At 34.0% G+C, this 21,415-nt stretch overlaps 2 protein-coding genes across 3 annotated transcripts; both read right to left on the reverse strand.

The window, feature by feature from the left end:
• On the reverse strand, nt 5,275–8,130 carry LOC109707701 (DEAD-box ATP-dependent RNA helicase 47A). 2 transcript variants are annotated; one of them, XM_020229179.1, is made up of 2 exons: nt 7,964–8,130; nt 5,275–7,267 (listed from the first exon to the last, which is right to left on the reverse strand). In XM_020229179.1, the coding sequence occupies exon 2, from the start codon at nt 7,184–7,186 to the stop codon at nt 5,495–5,497; it is 1,692 nt and encodes a 563-aa protein (XP_020084768.1). In that variant the 5' UTR covers nt 7,187–7,267; nt 7,964–8,130; the 3' UTR covers nt 5,275–5,494. The 2 variants fall into 2 exon arrangements, with proteins under 2 accessions (XP_020084768.1, XP_020084769.1); XM_020229180.1 differs by lacking the exon at nt 7,964–8,130 and adding an exon at nt 7,268–7,345 and having other exon boundaries at nt 5,275–7,186.
• Nucleotides 11,480–16,303, reverse strand: LOC109707724 (F-box/LRR-repeat protein 2). The gene is made up of 2 exons (XM_020229229.1): nt 15,847–16,303; nt 11,480–12,714 (listed from the first exon to the last, which is right to left on the reverse strand). Exons 1-2 carry the CDS (start codon nt 16,229–16,231, stop codon nt 11,810–11,812), a joined length of 1,290 nt encoding a protein of 429 aa, XP_020084818.1. The 5' UTR covers nt 16,232–16,303; the 3' UTR covers nt 11,480–11,809.

Consider the following 21,415-nt stretch of genomic DNA (forward strand, 5'->3'; position numbering starts at 1 on the left):
TATATATATATATATAGTTAAGCTAGAATACTATCGATAGCAAACGGGCTCCGTTGCCACCAATTTGTTTTCGATGATAGAGCCTCCAAATCGAGGATCGGCATCGTTGAACATAATCTATACCACTTGAAGTGTTTAGAAATCAAATTTCATATATTTTCGACATTGTTCTCTTATGTATCGAGTGGGCACAAAAATGAACGGTTGAAAATGAATATTCTTTAAAAAATGATGATAGGAGTCTTGTAATCAAGATCAAGAGTATAGATCTTATTTTAAATAGTTTAAAGAATTTTCCTACAAATATTCAATTGATTTGGATATCTTAACGCCGTTAAACAAGAAAACGCCTCATGTCGACCATTAAAATTACAAATTTCGAAACCCCTTGATCATTAGGTAAATGATGTCGAAAAGATTTGAAATTTGATTTCTAAATACTTCAAATGGTATAGATAATGTTCAACGGTGCCGATCGTTGATTTGGAGACTCTATCATCAAACAAATGGATGGCAACGGAGTCCGTTTGCTATCGATAGTATTCTAGCTCAACTCTCTCTCTCTCTCTCTCTCTCTCTCTCTCTCTCTATATATATATATATATATATATTTGATGTTATATTTGAATTTGTATTTTAAAAATTTAAATTTAATATAATATATTTTGAAATATTGAAAAAAGAAATAACTGCTTCGGGTTCAAATTTTCGGGTTCAGGTTCAAATTTTTGGGTTCGGGTTCGGATTCGGATTTCGAATTTTTTGTCGGGTTCGGGTTTGGATATGGATTTTTAAAATCCGTCGGATTCGGGTTCGGGTTCGGGTTTGGGTTCGGGTCTTGGGTTCGAATTCGGATTTTTGAAAATCCGCCCTGAATCTGATCTGTTGACATTTCTAAGTTTGTGAAAATTCTAGAATATATCAATTATATTAGTGACGAAACGTTCTCAATCAATAAAATAAATTTTTTAATTTATTTGTCCCATCATGATTATAAAAAAAATATTTTTATTATATATATTTTTAAATAAAGAGATGCGATTAACTTGTTATTGATGATGTGGTACAAGTATAATACCGGAGATTTCCACGTGCACACCGGGGAAGTGCTGGTGGGGAAGGGCAGAGAGAGGGGTGTGTGTGTGGATGGGGAGAAGAGAGAGAAAGAGAGAGAGAGTTGGAGAGAGATAGAAAAAGAGAGAAAAGAATCTCTCTTAATTTAATAAAATGAGGCTACATTAGGAGTTTTTTTGAAAAGAGGCAAGATTGAATTTTATTTATTTATTTATTTATTTTTATTTAATGAGGCTAGGTATGAGTTGTATGACATTAGTTTTGAGTATATTACTTGATTTCAAGTAAAATTATATGAAAATTAATTTTAAGGAAAAAAAATTATTCTCACTGGAAAAATCATGTTGCAATTCTTAATGATTGGTTTCGGCCTATTTGCAAAAATTTACTGATTTTGTATTTTTACAAAAATAGATTATTTTTTTTAGATTTTATTAGTTAGATCTGAATTATTAATTTATTAGTAAGCTGAACAAGATATATATATATTTTTTTTTTTCTTTCTCATCCCTCGTCTTCCCTCCTTGTCGTCCCTTTCTTTCTTTCTTTTTTCTTCGCTTCCTCTTTCTCATCCTCCACCATCCACGTTGATGTCGCGTTCTTCTCTCTCACCTCGTCCATATCTGCACAGACGATTGCGGTGGCGATGCATGCTCAGATATAGTATTGATCGCGGATGTTAGACTGCAGTAGAGGGTGTGATTGTCGATGATGATGACGACGATGACGGCGACGAGGGTTTAGTAGAATTTGAGAACGACAAAACCTGAATAAATGACTTATTTTTGTAAAAATACAAGTGGTGGATCTTATGCAAATTGGTTATTGGTTGTTTTTATGCAAAGAAAAATAAATTTTAAACCACTGTTATTTAGTTTACACCATTTATCTCCATTTTTTTTTTTTTTTTTTTTTTTTCGGGGCCTGGCTGCCCCACCCTTGTAGCCTAATTCATCATTCCGTNCGATTGCGGTGGCGATGCATGCTCAGATATAGTATTGATCGCGGATGTTAGACTGCAGTAGAGGGTGTGATTGTCGATGATGATGACGACGATGACGGCGACGATGGTGCAGTAGAATTTAAGAACGACAAAACCTGAATAAATGACTTATTTTTGTAAAAATACAAGTGGTGGATTTCTTTTGCAAGTTGGTTATTGGTTGTTTTTATGCAAAGAAAAATAAATTTTAAACCACTGTTATTTAGTTTATACCGTTTATCTTCAATTTTATTTTTTACTTTTTATTTTAACAGTCGAGTTCTCAATCTCTTCATTTCACTATAATTACATTCCAGGCTGTTAAAAAGTGAATGTGCTATTTCAGTGCCCACTAAACCTCTATGTTGCCTCTTTAGCAGCCAAAGTAAAACAACGAAAATATTGAGACCAAAAGTGCAATTAAAATTAAAATATTAATTGTATATTACAAATCTAAATTTTAAGTTTTAAATTTGAATTTAAATCTCTAATATTGATTTAAAACTAAATTAGAAATTTGACTTAGAATTCAAATTTTGAATTTGTCTTTCAAATTGAATTTGAATGTTGATTTCATGTTTTGGAATTTAATTTTGATATTCGAAATCAATATTGACTTTAAATTTGAAATTAAAATCAAAATTTAAATTTTTTAATTTGAATTCAAAATCTGAATTATATTTTAAATCTTAATTCAAAGTCAAATTTTGAATTTTAAATTTGAATAATTTATTTCAAATCTAAATATGCATTTAAAAATTGAATTCAAATTCATATTTTGAATTTAAAATGTAAAATTAAAGTTTATAATTAAATATAAAATTGAATCCAAAGTAGATATGAATGTAATATTTAGTACTAAATCTAAATTTGCATTTGAAATACAAATATTAAATCAAAATAAAAATTTAAAATTTAAATTTAAATTATGAATTGAAATTTCAATTTATTTCAATTTAAACTAAAATGGTGTAATTGAGTTGTATTGTAGGTGCTGACACGGTGCCAACATGCCCCATTCAATTTTAACAATTCTTTTAACGGGTAAGACATAATTGCACTGTTCGATGCATAGTTAAGAAATTCCATAGAATTTTTTTTTGAGAGATAGGTAGCATGCTACCCCCTTCGCTTATTTCATTTAGAAATAAATTTAGCTAGAAATGTGAATTAACTAGGATTGGAGCTTGGATTTCGGGTACCAACTACCAATTAAGCCATTTGCCACTTGCTCTAGGGACAGTCGGTAATTCCATAGAAATTAGAAATTAGAAATTTAAAATTTAAAATTTAAAATTTAAACATTTAAACATTTGAACATTTGAATTTGAATTTTCAAATTTGAAATTAGTAGTTTGAAACTTGAAGTTTCAAATTAGAAATATGAAATGTGAAACCCAAATCTTAAATTCAAAAGTTTAAACTTAAATTTAAAATTTAAGTTTCAAAATTAAAATTTTAAAATTTAAAATTTAAAATGTACAATTTAAATTTTGAAATTTAAAATTTAAAATTTAAAATTTAAAATTTATAAATTTACATATTTAAAAATTTAAAATTTGAAATTTGAAATTGAAAATAAAAATTTAAAAATTGAAATTTAAAATAAAAGATTGAAATTTAAAATTTGAAATTTGAAATTGAAAATTGAAAATTAATAATTTAAAACTAAAATTTAAAATGAAATTTGATATTTGATATTTGAAAATTAAGATTTGAAATTAGAGAATTAGAAAATTTGAACTTTAAAAATTTAAAATTTAAAATTTAAAATTAATATTAAAATTTAATTTTAAAATTTTTGAATTTAAAATTTAAAATCTAGGTTGAAATTTAAAATTTTATGTTGAAATTTGAAATTTAGAACTTGATACATTTTTGGGTTAAGGGAGCCCAAGAATAGTAAAATTTTTTTCCTTTGGTTAGAATAGATTGTAGTTTTACTCAATTTTTTAGAGTAAAATCTAGGTTGAAATTTAAAATTTTATGTTGAAATTTGAAATTTAGAACTTGATACATTTTTGGGTTAAGGAAGCCCAAGAATGGTGAAATTNTATGTCTTATCAGTGGTTAACAGAATATTGGACTTTTCTGATTTCTTATATTTGGTTGTCTATAAATTATTAGATAATAAAAAAGTTGATCATAAAATAAAAAATATATGTGTGAGTATACGGTGGGTGTTGATCGCAAAAAAAAAAAAAGGAACAGCAGTTTTCTTTAACATAATATTAAGAGTCTTAATGGAAAAAAAAAAAAAAGGTTTGGACCAAAGTTAAAAAAGGTGAAAGAAATCAATAGAGCAAAATAAAAAAGTATTATATAGAGAGAGAGTTACGTTAAAATACTATCAGCAATAAACAAATCTCGTTATTACTGATTGATTTTTGATAATAGAGCTTCAAAATCAACTATAGACATTATTAAATATGATATACATCATTTAAACTAAAAAAATTAAGTGCAGTGGCACTGGTCATGTTGAAAACTTGGTAGCTTGTAAATCACTCATGCATTCTTTCTGATGTTTACTCTAATGTTAGTCCTGGGGTTTTCTTTGTGCTAAAAGGATTTGTGGTGGGATTCTCCACACCTTTCTGCACTGTTGCTCTGACACTTGCTTCACTACAATTGGTGTGGCCCTCTAAATCATCGTGTCTTTAATTTTTAAATTTATTTATGGTTGATTTTTGTAAATTTTATGTTTTATCATGAAACTGAAATTTGAAAATTTATATCTATTCAATTTGGTCAAATATACGTATAAAACTAGACTATTATACTATTAATAATTCCAAGTCATTAGTACTATTAGATTTTTGACACTTAGACGAAGGGATGTGCAACATTGCGGTTAGAAATGATAGTAATTTTCTAAGGTTAAGTATGTGGTTGATTTAATAATATGATTTAATAGATAAAAATGATCAAAGGAATAAGTTTCACTGCGAAAAATTTGATAGCACAAAGTGCTTGACGCTGACAGTATAATAGTCGGACTCTATATATATATATAGAACTAGGCTGAAATACTATCAAATAGTACCAAACTATTGGTACTATTAGGTTTTCAATCTTTAGATGAAAAAATGTACTATTATGATGAGTTAGGGATGACTCTTAAACGATTAACAATTTCGGATTGCAGTTAGGGATGAAAACAGATAAGCTATTATCCGAAAATATCCACATTATATTCTAAAATTCCATTCAGATAATATCAAAAAATTCTTACTTCTATCACCTTTGCGTGTCAAAATAGATCGATTCCACAACACCTTTGATAGAGAGTTACTTCTCTTTACAAGAAATATAACATAGCTTTTGCAGCAAATTTTGTACCAGGTACAACAGAAGGAATCATGTGATGTTAGCAACAATGTCAAAATTGGAAAATATTTAATCCATTAAGCAGAACTTAACCACATAAACTATTGACTATTCGACTTCTTCCTCTCTCTGAACAACAAGATTTCCTTCTGCAAGCTCACACGGCTTGATGGCGACGCTCAGCTGCTTCCGCAGTTTTTTCACAACAAACACCTCAGGTTCTTCGCATATCGTGACCACGCTTCCTTTTCGACCGAGCCGACCCGTCCGCCCGGCCCTATGGGCGTAGTGGATAGAGTCAGTTGGAAGATCCAGATTTACCACGAGGTCGCACTCCGGCACGTCGAGTCCTCTAGCAGATAACTCGTTCGTCACCAAAACTCTCATTTCCCCGTCCTTGAATTTCTTCAGAACGGTCGATCTAGTGAGTTTACCGAGATCTCCGTGTAGTTCTGCGGCCTTCATACCGCGCGCCTCTAACTTAAACACGACATCCTTCAACGGCTTCGTATTGTTCATAAAGACGATCACTGTGTTCGCGCTCAGTGCATGGACGCATCTCCTTAACGTGTCGACTTTGTGCTGAGCCTTGGAAACACAATAATAATGTTCTAGGTTTGGGGGTAAGCTATCAATGGCCCCTCGAGTCGCCGAGCTTGAGGAAGAGGTGGCGTCGGGATTGGATTTAAACGGGACAAGTCCATCGGTAGAGACTGAATCGAGAGGTAGGACACTCTTGGCCCTAACGAGAACGGGATCCCGCCCCCAACTCCTAGCCGCCCTTACAACCGAAAATGGTATTGTTGCAGAGACCATAATAGTCTGGCGCTCGGTGCGCTTCGCTAGCGGGCCAAGTATATTGCTAGGTTTTGTGCCAGACCTCCTACCCACATGCTCTATAATTCTATGCATATCCTCTCGGTAGTTGAACGACAAAAGTTGATCGACTTCGTCCAACACTAGAAAACGGCATCCGTGTGTGTGGAGCTTTCCGGCTGCCGAGATCTCAGCAATCCGCCCGGGAGTTCCGACCACTATAACTGGCTTGTTTTTCTTCAATGCTTCTTCCTGCCTCGATCGATTCGCACCTCCCACGAGCTGCTGGACGAGCTTCTTATCTGCAGGACCCAACAATCTTTCTACTTCTCTCACTATTTGCATGCCTAGTTCCCTTGAAGGAGCAACAACCACCGCTTCTATGCCTGGTTTCTGGTCAGGACTGCTTTGTTCCGCAGGCGTTTTCAGCGGGCCCACTTTGGAGAGAATTGGGAGAAGATAGGCAAGCGTCTTTCCAGAACCGGTATAGGACTGGATGACGACGTCGTGATCTTGCGAAATGGTAGGAATAGCCGCCGACTGTACTTCGGTTGGAGCTGTCAGACCTTCCTTCTCCAATCGATCGACTAGTAAAGGTGGCAACCCGAGCTCTCCGAATGTCTTTGCAGAGAACAGAGATTCATCTATTTTAAGTGGTTTCTGAGCCCCTGCAGGCTTTGATCTGGCATTGCTTGCTGGTTTAGGTTTACTCGAAGAAACCTTTGCAGAAGGCTTCCAGTTTCGCAGGTTGAGTACTTTATCTTTCTTCTCAGGCTCCGCTTTATGTTTCACTTCGAGACTCGAAAGGGTCAGCGGATCATTTTGCAGATCATGTCGATTTCTAAACCAAGCAGTTCTGTGGAATCCAGCTACTCTGGCGACGGATAATTTTCTCAGGAAAAAATGATCGCCGAGAAAGAGATACGAGCGCGAAGATGCCAACGCAAGCACATTCCGATGTGTTTGTCCGATAATTAGTTCCATCTAAGCTCCTCAAAGAAACAATTCACTTAATAAACTAATGAACAGATTCTGAGGAGTTACAACTCATGAAGCAGCTTTTACCTGTCAGCAGAAAAAGCAGCAGTCTCTAAATAAGAAGAAGTCTCCAGAACAACTACAGAATTAAACAACTAAATGATGGATAGAAGCTCCAGTGTTCTGCATTTTTGATTTTTTTTTCTTATTTTTGGCTAAATTACGAAAACTCTATTGTCGGATACCCGTTTTCTCACTTTTTTTTTTTTTTTTTTTCCTCCTGGCTTTCAAAAACTTATATTTTACCTCTCAAAATTTTAAAAATATTTTCGGAGAGTTATGGCGTTAACGAAGAGGACGAAATAACCAAATTATCCATACTTATTTTTAGAGAGAAAGAAAATAAAATTTTAATATATTTCTGCCATTTTCAAAACATTTCCGGTTTTGATTTTTCCGCATAGAGTGCTAGAAGAGATATTCCCAAATCATTTCATTATCAACCAACTTATGCATACATACGATCTTCCTCGCCGAAGAAAATGTTAAAAACTTCCTATTCCTCAGCCCTAGGGCATGAACACGGTAATTTGCGGAGCCAAAAGCCCATAACGATGAAATTAAAGCCTAAAAAAAAAAAACAATTCATCTCAAGGTACAAGATTCATTACATGAGATATATTAATTAGGCCTTTGTCATTTCCCCAAATCAGAAAAAAAAAAAAAAAAAGAAGATCGAAGTGGGAGAGGGAAAAAGAAAAAAAAAAAAACAAGAACAATTACCAATTGCCTCGCCCATCATTAAGAAGAGAACGCGAATTAACATCCGAAGAGCGAAGCGAAACTCCCTAACAACTTGTTCGATGTAGAGAGAGAGAGAGAGTGAGTGAGTGGGTGAGAAGAGGAGGCCGTAGGTGGGGGCTGGAGTGAGTGAAGATAGGAGAGAGAGAGAGAGGGGGAAGAGGTGGGTGGGTTTAAGAGAGAGAGAAAATTAGGGCAGGCTTAGAGATGTAAAATGGGCCGAGAGGCATGGTTTCGGGTAGACTGCAGCACTCTTGCCGGCCCAAACTTTTGGACTGTGCTGGGTCTCTCTCCGTGAGTCCGACAGCTCAGCATGGCACGGCCCGAAATGGGCCTAGGCTGTGCGGGGCCTATGAGAGGGCCGCGTCCTGGCAGAGCACGGCCAGCTTGGGCTGTCCCAGCCGGGCAACTTGCCTTGGGGTGGGTCAGAGCCTAGGAATGTCAACAGGTCGGGTTTGGGTCGGGTTTTCAAAAATCCGAACCCGAATCCGAAAACCAAATTAAAATTCGAATTTGGATCCAAACCCGGCAGGTTTTAAAAATCCATACTCATATATAGCTATATCCGATCAAAAATCTGAAACCCGAATCCGGACCCGAACCCAGCGGGTTTTAAAAATCCATACCGTTGGATGAAGTTCTAAGAAATAAAAAATTACTAGATATTTTATATATTTATTAAATAATCAAATATATATATATATATATATATATATATATATATATATATATATATAGTTCAGGTTTAGGTTCGGTTCGGGTTCGGATCGGATAAATACAAAATCCATACACTATATCCATTCCGTCAGGTTTTTATTTTCTATACCATAACGAATCCATACCGTTTAGTTCGGATAACCGCCCCGTTCGGGTTCAGGTTCATATAATTTTTGGGTATCCATACCCATTTACATCCTACCGCAGATTTTGGGAGTGATTTTGGTTCAATAGACACAATTTTGGTTTGGACTAAAAAACTCTCTCAATTCTTTTTTTTTTTCAAAAAAGAGATAATGAAAATTTATAGATATTTTTAAAAAATTTAAATATTTATTGTCAAAAATGTCAATATAAATATAAATAATTTATTATTTATATTTTTTAATTTATATATTTTTTTAAAAAATTAGAAAATAAAATGTAAGAAGGCCAGCCGTACACAGCCCGGCTTGGCACGGCGCTAGGTCGGAGGATTGGTAGCTCCGGCCCAGCACGGAGGCTCGGATTTGAAGCCGAACCGGCCCCTGCTGGCCCCTAGCCCATTTCAGCCCGGCTAATTTAGGTCTTGTCGGCCCGGCTCAGCCCGGCCCAGCCCACATTACACCGTAAGCACGCCCCAATAATTTAGGAGGCATTAGGATTATCATAATTATATTACTATTAAAATTCAATCGTTATATGAAAAAGGTATATAATTACTTCTATACTCTTCAAAACTTCTGAAATATTTTATATATTTTTATTTTTTTATTTTAAATATGCCTCTCGTATATTTTTTCATTATTCAAAAATAATTTCGTTCTTAGTATCTGTTAAGTCATGTTGGATTAAATACGGATTAGATTTCTACCGGAGTTAAAAAAAGTGAAAATATCTCTTTTTTTCCTAACTTAAGAGCAAACAAAAATATATTTGAAAGTGTAAAATAATAATTTTACAGAGATAACGGCTGTTTCTAATAGTTCACTAATAGGATCCAACTCTAAACATATATTTGAAAGAACTTGAAATGTTAAAAAGATATTTTTTGTATTAATTTTCTAAGAGGGATAAATAAAAAAATTTATAACTTTTCAAGAATATATAAGCAATTGTCCCTGTAAGTAAAGAAAAAAGATACCCATACACTCTACTCCCCAATGTATGATTTAAATAGATGGGATTTTTTTTTGCTCATTTTTATTGATATAAAGAAAAAACATCTTTCAAGTAATCATCGTTTTCCTTAGAGTTTACTAATAGAATTGAATTTTAGAAAAGTATTTTGATAATTCAGAATAAATTTAAAAATTTTTGAATCGTAATAAGGAATAAATAAGCAAAAGCTCCAAAGTAAAAATACCGATCTTATCGTTAACAAGTATAATGCTCATATATAAGATTCAAAACTTCGTATTGTTTCAAGAAAAAATTACTATCAAGAATTTAAGCCTACAACTCGACTACTTTCTTGTGGAATCATAGCTACTTATGATGAAATAAAAGTAAAATTACAGATTATAAAATAAAAAAAAAACCCTTTTTAAGACATAAGATTCCAAAATGAAAATGCAGTAAACCATGTGCACACAAAATAAAGTTTGTCCTATTTATTTGGATCCTATCATATGCTTGCTTTACTATTTTCTTCATTTGTTCAAAATCTTCCATAAAAGTTAATATTTGCGAATTATGTTGATTCGTCAAATGTAAGCGAAATCAAATTCCAATCGAGATAAGTTTAGGATAAGTGTCTTATCCTAAACTTGTGACCAATTTAAAAGATTAGAAACAAAGCACAAAATTGAAATTAGAATAATTTAATATGTAGGTGCAGATAGCTAATTGAGAAAGAAGAGAAAGTGCAAGGATAAACTTCTATAATTTTGCCAATAAAAGACTGTATTTTTACTCATATCAAAGCATTTCGCAAAACCAGATATAAACAGAAATCAAACGACATTCCTTCGCCGAGCAACGTCACCTTATTTTCATGTAAGTCCTGTAGGTGTATTAATTCTCTCTGTCTCTCTCTCTCCCTCCATTTCACATGGCTTTATATGGGCTCTATGTCGAGAGAAAATGTATTTGTCTCTTTTACACCTCTATTTTCAATTAAAACTCTCATCTCTTCCCTCTATTCTCTCTCTATAATTTTTTCTAATCCAACACACACATAAAGGAACTCAGAAGAAAAAAAAAACACAAACAGAAAGCAAAAGTAAAAGAGTGGTAAAGAAAAAGAGGAAATTTGTTTGCTCCTTTTTTTTTTTTTTTTCTTTTTCTTTTAAATATTTTATGCTGTTTTAGTATTGTCGGCCTGCTTAAATTTTAGTTTTTTTTGGATAAAATATTTTGCTAAATTTATTTTGATTTTATTGCGTAAAAATATTATAAAAATTCTAAAAATAAAGCTGGTGTAATATGAAAAAATTTAGTTATTACCAGTAACGTGTAGAACAAATCTTATGAATATTGAAAATATATTCTTACATTAATTCACCTACTAATTGAATAATTATTTATTGAGTTTTGAATAAGTTATTAATAAAAATTCTTCTTTTGCAGGTACTTTTGCTTATTTATTAAGTTGCTTTTAAGGTCATCGATAAACTGGTAACAATAAATATGCTCAACAATTTTTTTTTCCCACCATTATTTTAATATATTATATTATAGTGAAAAGGTCAAAAAAAAATGTACTGGTAAAAAAAAAAAAAAAAAANTCCCGGCGTTATTAACACCCGCCGTGAAGCGCAGGACATTATACTAGTGATCCATTAAAAGATAACCAAGTTATGTTTAAGAAGTTCATGATATATACCTAAAGATTCTCTGATCACAAAAGCGTTTGCCACAATAAAACCTGCCGCTGGCCGAATGCTACAGGAAAGACACTGATTTATTACCAGAGCCATCTTATAACCAACACCGACTAAAACCATGCAGTTCCATTTACTGATTCTTTGCATCACCTGGTCCACCAAGCCTACATAATGTACAGAGTCATCATAAATAGAACTAGGGTTTTTGAAAGTATCCAAGTATCTACAAAGTTGCACCAGGCCATTTCTGAATTTGAGATATTATATCGATATATCGACGTACAAAAGGCGCACAATGGTTTCTTTAGAAGAAGACATCAACTATCCCATGATTCTCCGATAAGCTCCCGTCAAAGTTTACTCTACAGCTCTCCGGGAACTGCAACCCGGCTTGCTCGCATATCGCCCTCGTAACATGCGGGCATGATCGAAGGTCGAGATACTCCAACACCTTGCAGTAATCTAATACAATCCCTACTCCTGAAACAGTGATCCTTAAGCAGTTGCTGGCCTTCAAAACTTTAAGGGCCAATTCAAAAGCCACCATTCCAAGCACCTGAAAAGCTGAATCGGTCACTTTGTCGCAACACCCAATGTCGAGAGCGACCAGATGTCGGCAATGGGAAAGCAAACACCGCAGCGACGAGTCTGTAATATTCAAACACCAGTCCATCCTTAAGCTCTTCAGGCTTTGCGAACAAGCGACCGACAGGGTTTCTATGGACTCGTCAGTGATATCACGGCAGCCACCGATTACTAGGGTTTCCAGGTTAGGGCAGGACTTGGCCAAAGAGAAGATGGATGTATCACCGGCATTGAAGCAATCTAAAATTTTAAGTGAAGTTAAAGAAGAAGAAGAGGCTTCCGCAATTTTAGAGACCCCAATATCACCAATCTTGGAGCATTTACTGAGATCCAAGAATCTGATGTGGCGGCACCCGTCCGCAAGCACAGAGAGGCCAGAATCAGTTATGTTACCGCACCCAGCTAACCCTAGCTCCTCCAAGTGCAGGCAATTTTTGGAGAGAGAGTGGAGGAGATTGTCAGTGACTGATTTGCATCCGGCAACATGTAAACTTCTCAAATTGCGGCAGCCGGACGAAATGGATGTCAACCCCTTGTTGGTGAGTTTTCGGCAATTGGAAACGTCCAAGGATTGGAGGGAGAGAAGGCCGCCGGCCAAAGCTATCAACCCCATGTCAGAAATGCCTGAGGAACAGCAAGGTTCACATAATGAAATTGGTTCAGGAAAATATCTGATGCAACGTTAGTCAAAAAATGAAGTGCAATGGAAGAATTAAAGAACTCAAAGCTTCAGCAAAAGATAGATTGATACTTTTAATCAAAGCACATAAAATGTATGAGAAAAATTTCAAATCAAACGGATTAGATTATTCAATGATCGTTCTTATGGATATCAGAGCAAAGCTAGAATACTTTTTCTTTGAGAGAAAGGTAGCATGCTACCCGTTTCGTTTATTTCTTTATAGAAATAAACTTAGCTGCAAATGTAAAGCAACTAGGATTTGAACTTGAGACCTCATGTACCAACCACCAAACCCTTTGCCACTTGCGCTAGGGACGGTTGGTAGAGCTAGAATAGTTTTGATAGTAAAAAAAGAATATTTACTATCTTCTGTTAGCCTTTGGATGCCTTGAGTTTAGCAAAGGTAGGTGGAATAGAATTTGATTCAAGTGCTAAAAACCTAATAATAAACACTATTCATCTACTATTGATAGGAACCTAGATGGACTCACGGAAAACATAATTAAATCAGGGACTATTTGATATTTGGCATAAAAGGCGTGTTATCTATTTATCAGTCACTGAAAAATTACTCTGTTCAGATGCTGAAAAGTTATTACAACATATTATACTTACAGTTTGACTCTTGTATTGACTCATTTACAAAAGAATCAAGACAAGTACCTAAATAAACGGCTAAAAACATTCACTTTGGTCTAATCTAAAAGATTTAAACTACCTATGAATAAAAAATCATCTTTATATGGAGTCTTTCTTTTTTGCATTAATCAAGACAACTACCAAAATCAAAGGCTAAAAATATTCACTGTGGTCTAAAAGATTTAAACTACCTATGACTAAGAAATATTCTTTATATCGAGTCTTTCGTTCTTGCATTAAGTCCATTAGCAAATGGGCAGATGTGATAGTTCACAACAAGATTTTAGTTCACAACCATTTCATTGTTTCGAACACATAAACTGAGGCTTAGTTCGGATACCTGCAAAATGAGAAGAAAGAAGAGAAAAGAAGGGGATGTATTTTCTCCTCTCATTTGCTTATACACAGAAGAAAAGAAGAGAGAGTTAGCATTGCTCATTTTTTCTTTCTTTTAATATGAAGAAATGAAAAAAAAGTACACGAAACTATTACAATCTCAATATAATGTTTGCAACTTTGTTGTTCATACAAATTCAATCACAGTCCACAAATTTTGCAAAAAAGATGGAGAAGGAAAAACCAATAGAATTATTTTTCTATGCAAGCATCATGTACTGTTATTAAACTATACTAGCCAAGGGACAAGGGTCGAGGAGAGAAGAAGATGAACTTCGAACAGATGAGAGAGTGGAGATTGCATTAAGCATGTTGCATGTCAATACGTCTTCTATTTATTAAACTATACCAGTAAAAAGTCAAAGGGTTAAGGAGAGAGAAAGACGGACTTTGACCAGATAAGCAAGTGGGAGACTGAATCAAGGCTGTCAAGTTTTGCATGACAAAGCCACTTGTTATATATTCGAGGTAAAAACTAATAGAACTTATTTGAAATATGGAACCTTTTGATTTAGCTACCCAACCTTTCAAAATTTTGATTTTACTACCCGACCTTTCAATTTGTTTGATTTGAGTTGGCTAATGACACTTTAACATCAAAATTTAAATGCGTCATTTGTCTTTACATATTTAATTAGTATATTTCATGCAATTCTCGCAACTATAAATTCATTAAAGTAGGTAATTAGCTTAAATTTTGAAGTCAAAGTATTATTGACCGACTCAAATCAAACAAATTGAAAGTTTGGGTAGCCAAATCGACATGGCCCATAGTTCAAGAAAGTTTTTTACGTTTTTGCCTCTATTCTGTCAATGCAATAAGAAAAAAAGAGAGAAAAAGTAGATATTCTACTAGATCCATTTCTCGCATCTTTTCTCTAGAAAGTAAGTTGAGCTAAATATACTCTCTCTCTTCCTATCCATCCTTTTTGCTCACCAAAAGTTCGAGCCATAAAGGAATTTGATGGAGTTATTCTAAAATGGAATCAGTAAAACCTTCATCTAATGTATCACCATGAAACAGCTTTTTCCACCAAAATTTAAAACAAGAATAAAAGGCACAAATAATTATCTAAACCTCATTCAATCAAACTAGAAGGCTATCGGAACCAACGAAAACAAATATGCTAATAAATATTCAGCTCTTCAACACGAGTAAAATGGGTACAACTCAACCACTTGATCAGGACATTTGCACTAATTGGACCTCCAAAAAGCCAATATTATCTCTACACAGACCCATAACTAGATATCAAACATAAATTAGTCAAAATGAACATCGGATATGATCTGCCAACAACCATTCCCTGAACTCCAAAGAATGCAGCAAAAGAAAAAACATAGTTACAAATCCGATCGAAGTCGATAAAAAATTCCTAACATAAACCATCACAACACATCTTCTGGGATGAAAAATATGATAATTTTCAAGCAGCACACCCAACTGATAGAAATAAGGGGCAGACAAATATTTATACTATAAATTCACCCAAAAAAAACTAAAATTACACATCAAAAACATGTTTTTTAGCACAAAAAAGAACATATATCGCCGTAGTTAATAAAATAGAAACGCAATTTCAACTACCGAACAGATTGAATCAAGGGGCAAACACAATTCAGATCATGAATTCGTCCAAAAAGTGGTAAAGATCGCCCCTCCACTGTTCTGGATCTCCCTATAAAGCGATAAATTCCACTATAAACCCCACATTACACATCGAAAAACCAGTTTTTTGGCCAAAAAAAAAGAATTTTTATCACCATATGTAACAAAATAGGAACGTAATTTCAACTATCGAACAGATTGAACCCATGAATTCCGCTTAAAACCCATAAATATCGTTCCTTTACAGTTCTGGATCCCCTAGAAAGCGATAAATTCCACTAAACACCCCACATTACGCATCAAAAACCAGTTTTTTAGCGCAAAAAAAAAAAAGAACATTCATCACCATACGTAACAAAATAGGAACGTAATTTCAAGTATCGAACAGATTGAACCCATGAATTCCGCTTAAAACCCATAGAGATCGCACCTTTACAGTTCTGGAGATTGAGCACTCGCAGGTTCGGGAACCCGGCGGCGATGACGTCGAGGTCGGCGTCGACGACGCCCGGGTAGAAGGACCGCGACGCCGACTGGGAGAGGTCGAGCTCGGCGAGCCCGGAGAAGCGCGCGGCGAGGCGCCGGAGCATGGCGGGCCCCGCCCGGGCGCGGAGGCGGCGCCGCTCCGTGCTCTGGATCCGGAGCCAGCGCTTGCACACGAGCCCGAACGCGTCCCTCTCGTCCCCCCTCTCCATCCGCGCGAGCACCGCGCGGAGCGCGTCGTCCGTGAGGTCGACGATGCGCGTCCCTCCTCCTCCGCCTCGGCCGCCGCCGCCGCCGCCCCCCACCGCCGCCGCCGCGGGATCCTCCGCCATCGCCTCGCTCCGCCGAGATCGGAGGCGATCGGGGGCGCGCGGCGCGGGGTTAGGGTTTGATGAGGAAAAGGGGCTTCGNTTTTTTTTTTTTTTTTTTTTTTTTTTTTTCCGTTTCTTTTGGAGCTGTACACCGGAATACTAGCGGCTAAAACACTCCAAAACGGAAAAAATTTAAAAAAGGGAAAAAGTATGGAGAACCCCTTTGACTATATCTTATTGTCAAAAACCCCCTCAACTTTTTGTACCTTGAAACGCCGCAAAATCTATTGTTTTTTTTATTCAGTTTCTATATTTTGTTAAAAATTTGATCAAATCCGGTCAATTAATTAATTATTTTAATTTAATGTACTAAAAAATAATTAAAATTAATAAATTTGTATTGATAAATTTGGTAAATTTTTTAATTTTTTACTAAAATTAGTTAATTTTAAAAACTTTTTAGAATCCGAGAAGATCTCAATATAGAAAAAATTTAAAGGGATCTTTTTTGGAACAGATCCTATAGGTGAGGTTGTCTCCGTATATTCTTTTCATCAAAATTTTTTTCCAAATTTATTAATTATATGATCAAATTTAATCACTTAAGGTGTGTTTAATGAAATAAATCTGACGCAATTAACAGCTAGTAAATTCAAATAAAATTCGGGAAGAAAATAAAAGATGTGAGATGTAAAAAATAATTGAAAAAAAAGAAAATTAAAAGTTTGAGGGACCAATTTCAAAATAGTCTCCAGACCTTTTTAAGTTCCTTTTACCAGCACCTTCTCCCATATTTTTGAAGTTCAACAAATTTTATTAATTAAACGAAATAAAATTTTCAATTTAATTATTAAAAATAATTTAAATTGAAAAGCTAGATTAAGTAATTTAAATAGAAAATAAGGCTCAATTGTGCCCTTGGTTTTCAAACTATGAGGTGTATGATATTTTTGATTTGCAAACTTTAATTTATTATAATATTTTTATTCAAAATTTTAAATTATTATAATTAAAGTTTTACAAATCAATTTAGTTGACTAAACTTGAGGTATCGATTATATGAATGTAATGTGATATTTTAATTATTATTGCACATACTGGTAAAAACTTTCATATCATATCAGTAACACATTAATATTTAGTCAACTAAATTAGGCTGTTTAGCTTAATTATAATAATTTATACAATTCGAGTAAAAAATTATAATAAATTAAAAAGTTTGAGAACCAAACCATCACGTATTTCATAGTCTCAAAGCTAAAAATGCAATTTAACCAAAAATAAATGTTGGATTATCAGTAATTAAAAAGTCTCCGTACTATTCCATCATTATATTTTCTGCCGATAAAAATAAAGGATAATATTTAATATATATTTTTTAAAATTTTTAAAAATATCTAATAATTCCTAGTTGATCAAAATGCTCTTTTTGATTTTCATAAATCCTTTCAAATATGAAATTTTGAAATATAGAAAAATATTTTGATAATTTAAAAATATATTTAAAAATTAGGAATAATAGTCAGAGAAAAATAAGAAAAAATCCCTAAAAATAATGTCCTAAATTAGGAGTTGATGTGCCTTTGTATTTGGGACCCACATAAAGGTCTGTTAGTGATAATGATGAACAAACCAATGTAAGTTATTCAGTCACATCAATATTGTTTACCAACTACAATTGAGTTGTTTAAAAATCTTATGGTTGTTTAATCAATAGTTGACAATAATTTTTATAATTTACTTTTTTTTATTCAAATTGAAAAGAGTAAAAAAAAAATGTACAAAGAATTTTAAACTTTAGCTCTTTTTCAAATAAATAAGTATATGAATTTTTAATTTTAGCAACCCCTGTGATACAATTCCGTGGTTCGGAAAATTATACTTTTTTGTTGTCCTATAATTTAATTTATATTTAATTTATCACTCCGCGGTTCAAAAAGTTATATTTAAGGTTTGTTTGGTTTCGAAAGAGTGTAGAAAAAATTTTTTAGAAAAAAAATTTGTTTATGAAATTTTTTTTTCCAATTTTTCCTCCATTTTGTTTAAAAAATAAATATTTTTGAAAATAATTTTTTTCGTATTTCATAAAAAACTAGCATTTTTATTTTTTATTTTTTTTTTAAAATAAAATACAAATTTTTCATAAAATATGAGAAAAGTCTTTTCGTAAAAGTTTACTTTTCTTAGAACCAAACACATGGATGAAATTCTTTTTTCTTGAAAAATTTTCATGAAAAACTTTTGTGATATACTGAACCTTAGCAAATTGGCAAGATTACAGTACAAATTTATGCTTGATTGAGTTAGAGACGTTTTGCGCAAAATAGACGTAAAAACGGACTTTAAAACTCAAAATTTATATTGTGGAGGATTAAAGTTGAATACCTAGTTCTTTAGAGGCTTGTGGGTAATTTTGTTTAATTAGGTGGTAGAGTCCACGTGCTCTCCCCCATCCTTATCCTCTCCTTTTGTTGTTTTTATTGCCAAGTTGTGAGCTAATTAATTAGTAGGAGAACTTGGTTTCATTCTTGCGAGCGAGCGAGGCAAGCGAGCGAGGCGAGCGAGCGAGCGAGTCGAGTACGTGCGTTGTGTTAGCGCCGTTGGAGGCTGGGCGAGCGCGGAATTTCTTCTCCTATCGACTTTTCGCTGTCGTGGATTAGCTTTTGAGGTGGGTTGATGCTTACCGAATTCTATAGGTTTCCTCCTAATTCTATATATGTCAACTGCATGTGTTTTTAGTTTTGTTTAGTATATTATTTAGCTCGATTTTTGAAATTTCATGCCTATGAATTTGAATTGGAGCTTAGAAAATTAGCTAAATCATGCATGTTGAACTTGAATTTGACTTAGGAGAAAATTGACGTTTCTACACCGCCATTTGATCAAACTATCAGATTTAGCTCTAGGAGCTATAGTTTGTTTGTATCATGGGCGGTGGATATCCAGAATAGTGTAGAATATATTTACGCTGGTGCTGAGATGCCGAGTGTATTTTTACAGTAGTATTTAGGCTGTTCCACATTGTCGGGTGCCATTGAGGTTGACGGTGGACCCAGATTATTGTTTTTGTATCAGATTGTGCCGAGGGCACGTGAGTTCAGTTGTTTGGCCCTGTTTACTTGACTATAGCCTGCGAGAGCCTGATTGAGCTCGACAGAGACACGTTTGCATACTCGGTTGGGTAGCACCCATGAGTGCCACTCCGGAGTCGGGCTTTGTGCGTTTGCGTTAAGTTTCCGAGAATCCTAATTTTTTAGAAACACTTCTTACCAAATTTTATAGAAAACTAACATTTTTTGGTTTCTTAAAAAGTATAGAAAATGAAAATATTAATCTGTGATGAAATATGGAAAACAAATTTTCAAGAAAGATATGTTTTTTTTTTAAATCAAACGGACAGAAAACTGAAATAGAAGTTTTCTATGAAATTTTTTTTTTCCTAGAAAAATTATTTTCACGCTTTTCCACAAACCAAACACACATTCCTTTAACTACTATGTGATTTAGCACATTTTTTACTTTACTATCTTGCATTTTTCAAAATTTTTTTGCTTAGCGCGCCACCCAAATTGATATAAATTTTTTTGATAAAATAAAAATTAATCTACAGAAAAAATCACGGAAGGGACAAAGTGAACTCGTTGAACTACGAAGTGGCAAAGTGAAAAATACTCTATACCACGAGGGGGTGATATAGAAGTTTACCCTTTTTTTCAATTATGTATAGTATTTTGAAATATGTATCTGAATTTAAAAGTTAAATATTTGAACTTTGAAAGCTTTGATTTTTACTGCTTAACATTAGAGTATTTATAAGCCGTTTTAGCAGAATATTTTGTTACTCAGATTATTCTGTCAAATGACAAATATTTATTTATCATAATATTGCAACTATTCAAAAGATTTAGTGGTAAAACTAAAACTTTTTAAGTTCATCCATCTATTTCGAAAACACTGTAAAGTTTATATAGAAAAATCAAACTTTTTGGACTTCATTATATTTATTATTTTAAATAGTGTAGGAGTGGATTGTCACGCCTCGGGACCGGTGGAGGCTCTCCCGGTAGCATGCCCAGACCCGCCATATGCCTGTACATATAAAGCGTTTACAACAATAGCGATGAATAAAGCAAAAATAAAGAATATCTAGAGATGTCAGAGCAAGTAGCAGTTAAATTCTAACAACAAGTAGAGAGAAAGGAAACTAACAACTAAGATAAAACATGAGTGAATACATCAAACTGTCTCAAATACGAGCACTACAGTATCCAAAATGGTAGTTTCTATGTAGGGTACAAACGCTCTCATTCTCTCCAACTAAAACAAAAAGAAAAAAATGATCCACCTAGCAAGACTCCTCGCTCGCTAGCTCGAAGCGACACCCTTGCCGCGGTCCCTAACCTTTTCCGGAGTGGAAGGCTCTGAAAAAAAATATAAAACATAGGGTGTGAGAACTATAATTTATAGTTTCCAGTAGGCAATTACTGACCTGAGCAAAATACACCACTAGGCCCAAAAGTATAAGTAGATAAAAGAACTACTAGTAAGCTGCGAATATGTAAAACATGTAATGAAATGCTGATCTACAATGCCACAATTATATATAATGTCAACAAGGTGTACATCTATTTTATCATAGTCCGATATGCCAATACATGTCTAGTATGTTCCAACATGGCAAACAAGTATGCTATAATGCAATAAGCAATACTACCAAGTACAATATATGTCCAAATGCCCAATAAATCCAACGACTACGAACTGACTAGTAGTGATTATTATTTATATAACTCCGTGTCGATTTCTATTTCTAATTAAGGATCTATACAAGGTAGTGCGGCTTGTGCCGCCTAAGTGCCCGTGGTAGCTCTAGCATTCCTACTCGAGGAATGAGTCTATCCTTCCAGACCCCCGTAGGCTTCTCAATACCGCACGAGCGATCATAAGTCGCGTAGGCTAACTCCGGAGTACCGGCTTGTAGGGAGCGACCCTCACAAGCATGTGCGAATGAGCACAAATGGCAAGCAAACATAGTCATCGCCTCAAGAACCCGATCATCATGTCTCTAACATGGTAATAGTCACTAACAACCCAACGGTCTAGTTCTATGTCTCAAAGTGAAGGTTTAGCCGTATTACATTCGCTGCCCCTTTATGGCAATATATCTCATTATGTCCAAACTTTATTCCAACACTAGTGTCTCTT

Source organism: Ananas comosus, linkage group 3, assembly GCF_001540865.1.
Source record: "Ananas comosus cultivar F153 linkage group 3, ASM154086v1, whole genome shotgun sequence".
Taxonomy (NCBI): domain Eukaryota; kingdom Viridiplantae; phylum Streptophyta; class Magnoliopsida; order Poales; family Bromeliaceae; genus Ananas; species Ananas comosus.

What these genes read in the sequence shown, in the direction of transcription:
- LOC109707701 (XM_020229179.1), bottom strand. Translation starts at nt 7,186, where the DNA reads ATGGAACTAATTATCGGACAAACACATCGGAATGTGCTTGCGTTGGCA.
- LOC109707724 (XM_020229229.1), bottom strand. Translation starts at nt 16,231, where the DNA reads ATGGCGGAGGATCCCGCGGCGGCGGCGGTGGGGGGCGGCGGCGGCGGC. An exon ending in CAATCTCCAGAACTGTAAAG is followed by an intron (nt 12,715 to 15,846) that starts GTGCGATCTCTA and finishes GCTGTTCCTCAG; the next exon opens with GCATTTCTGACATGGGGTTG.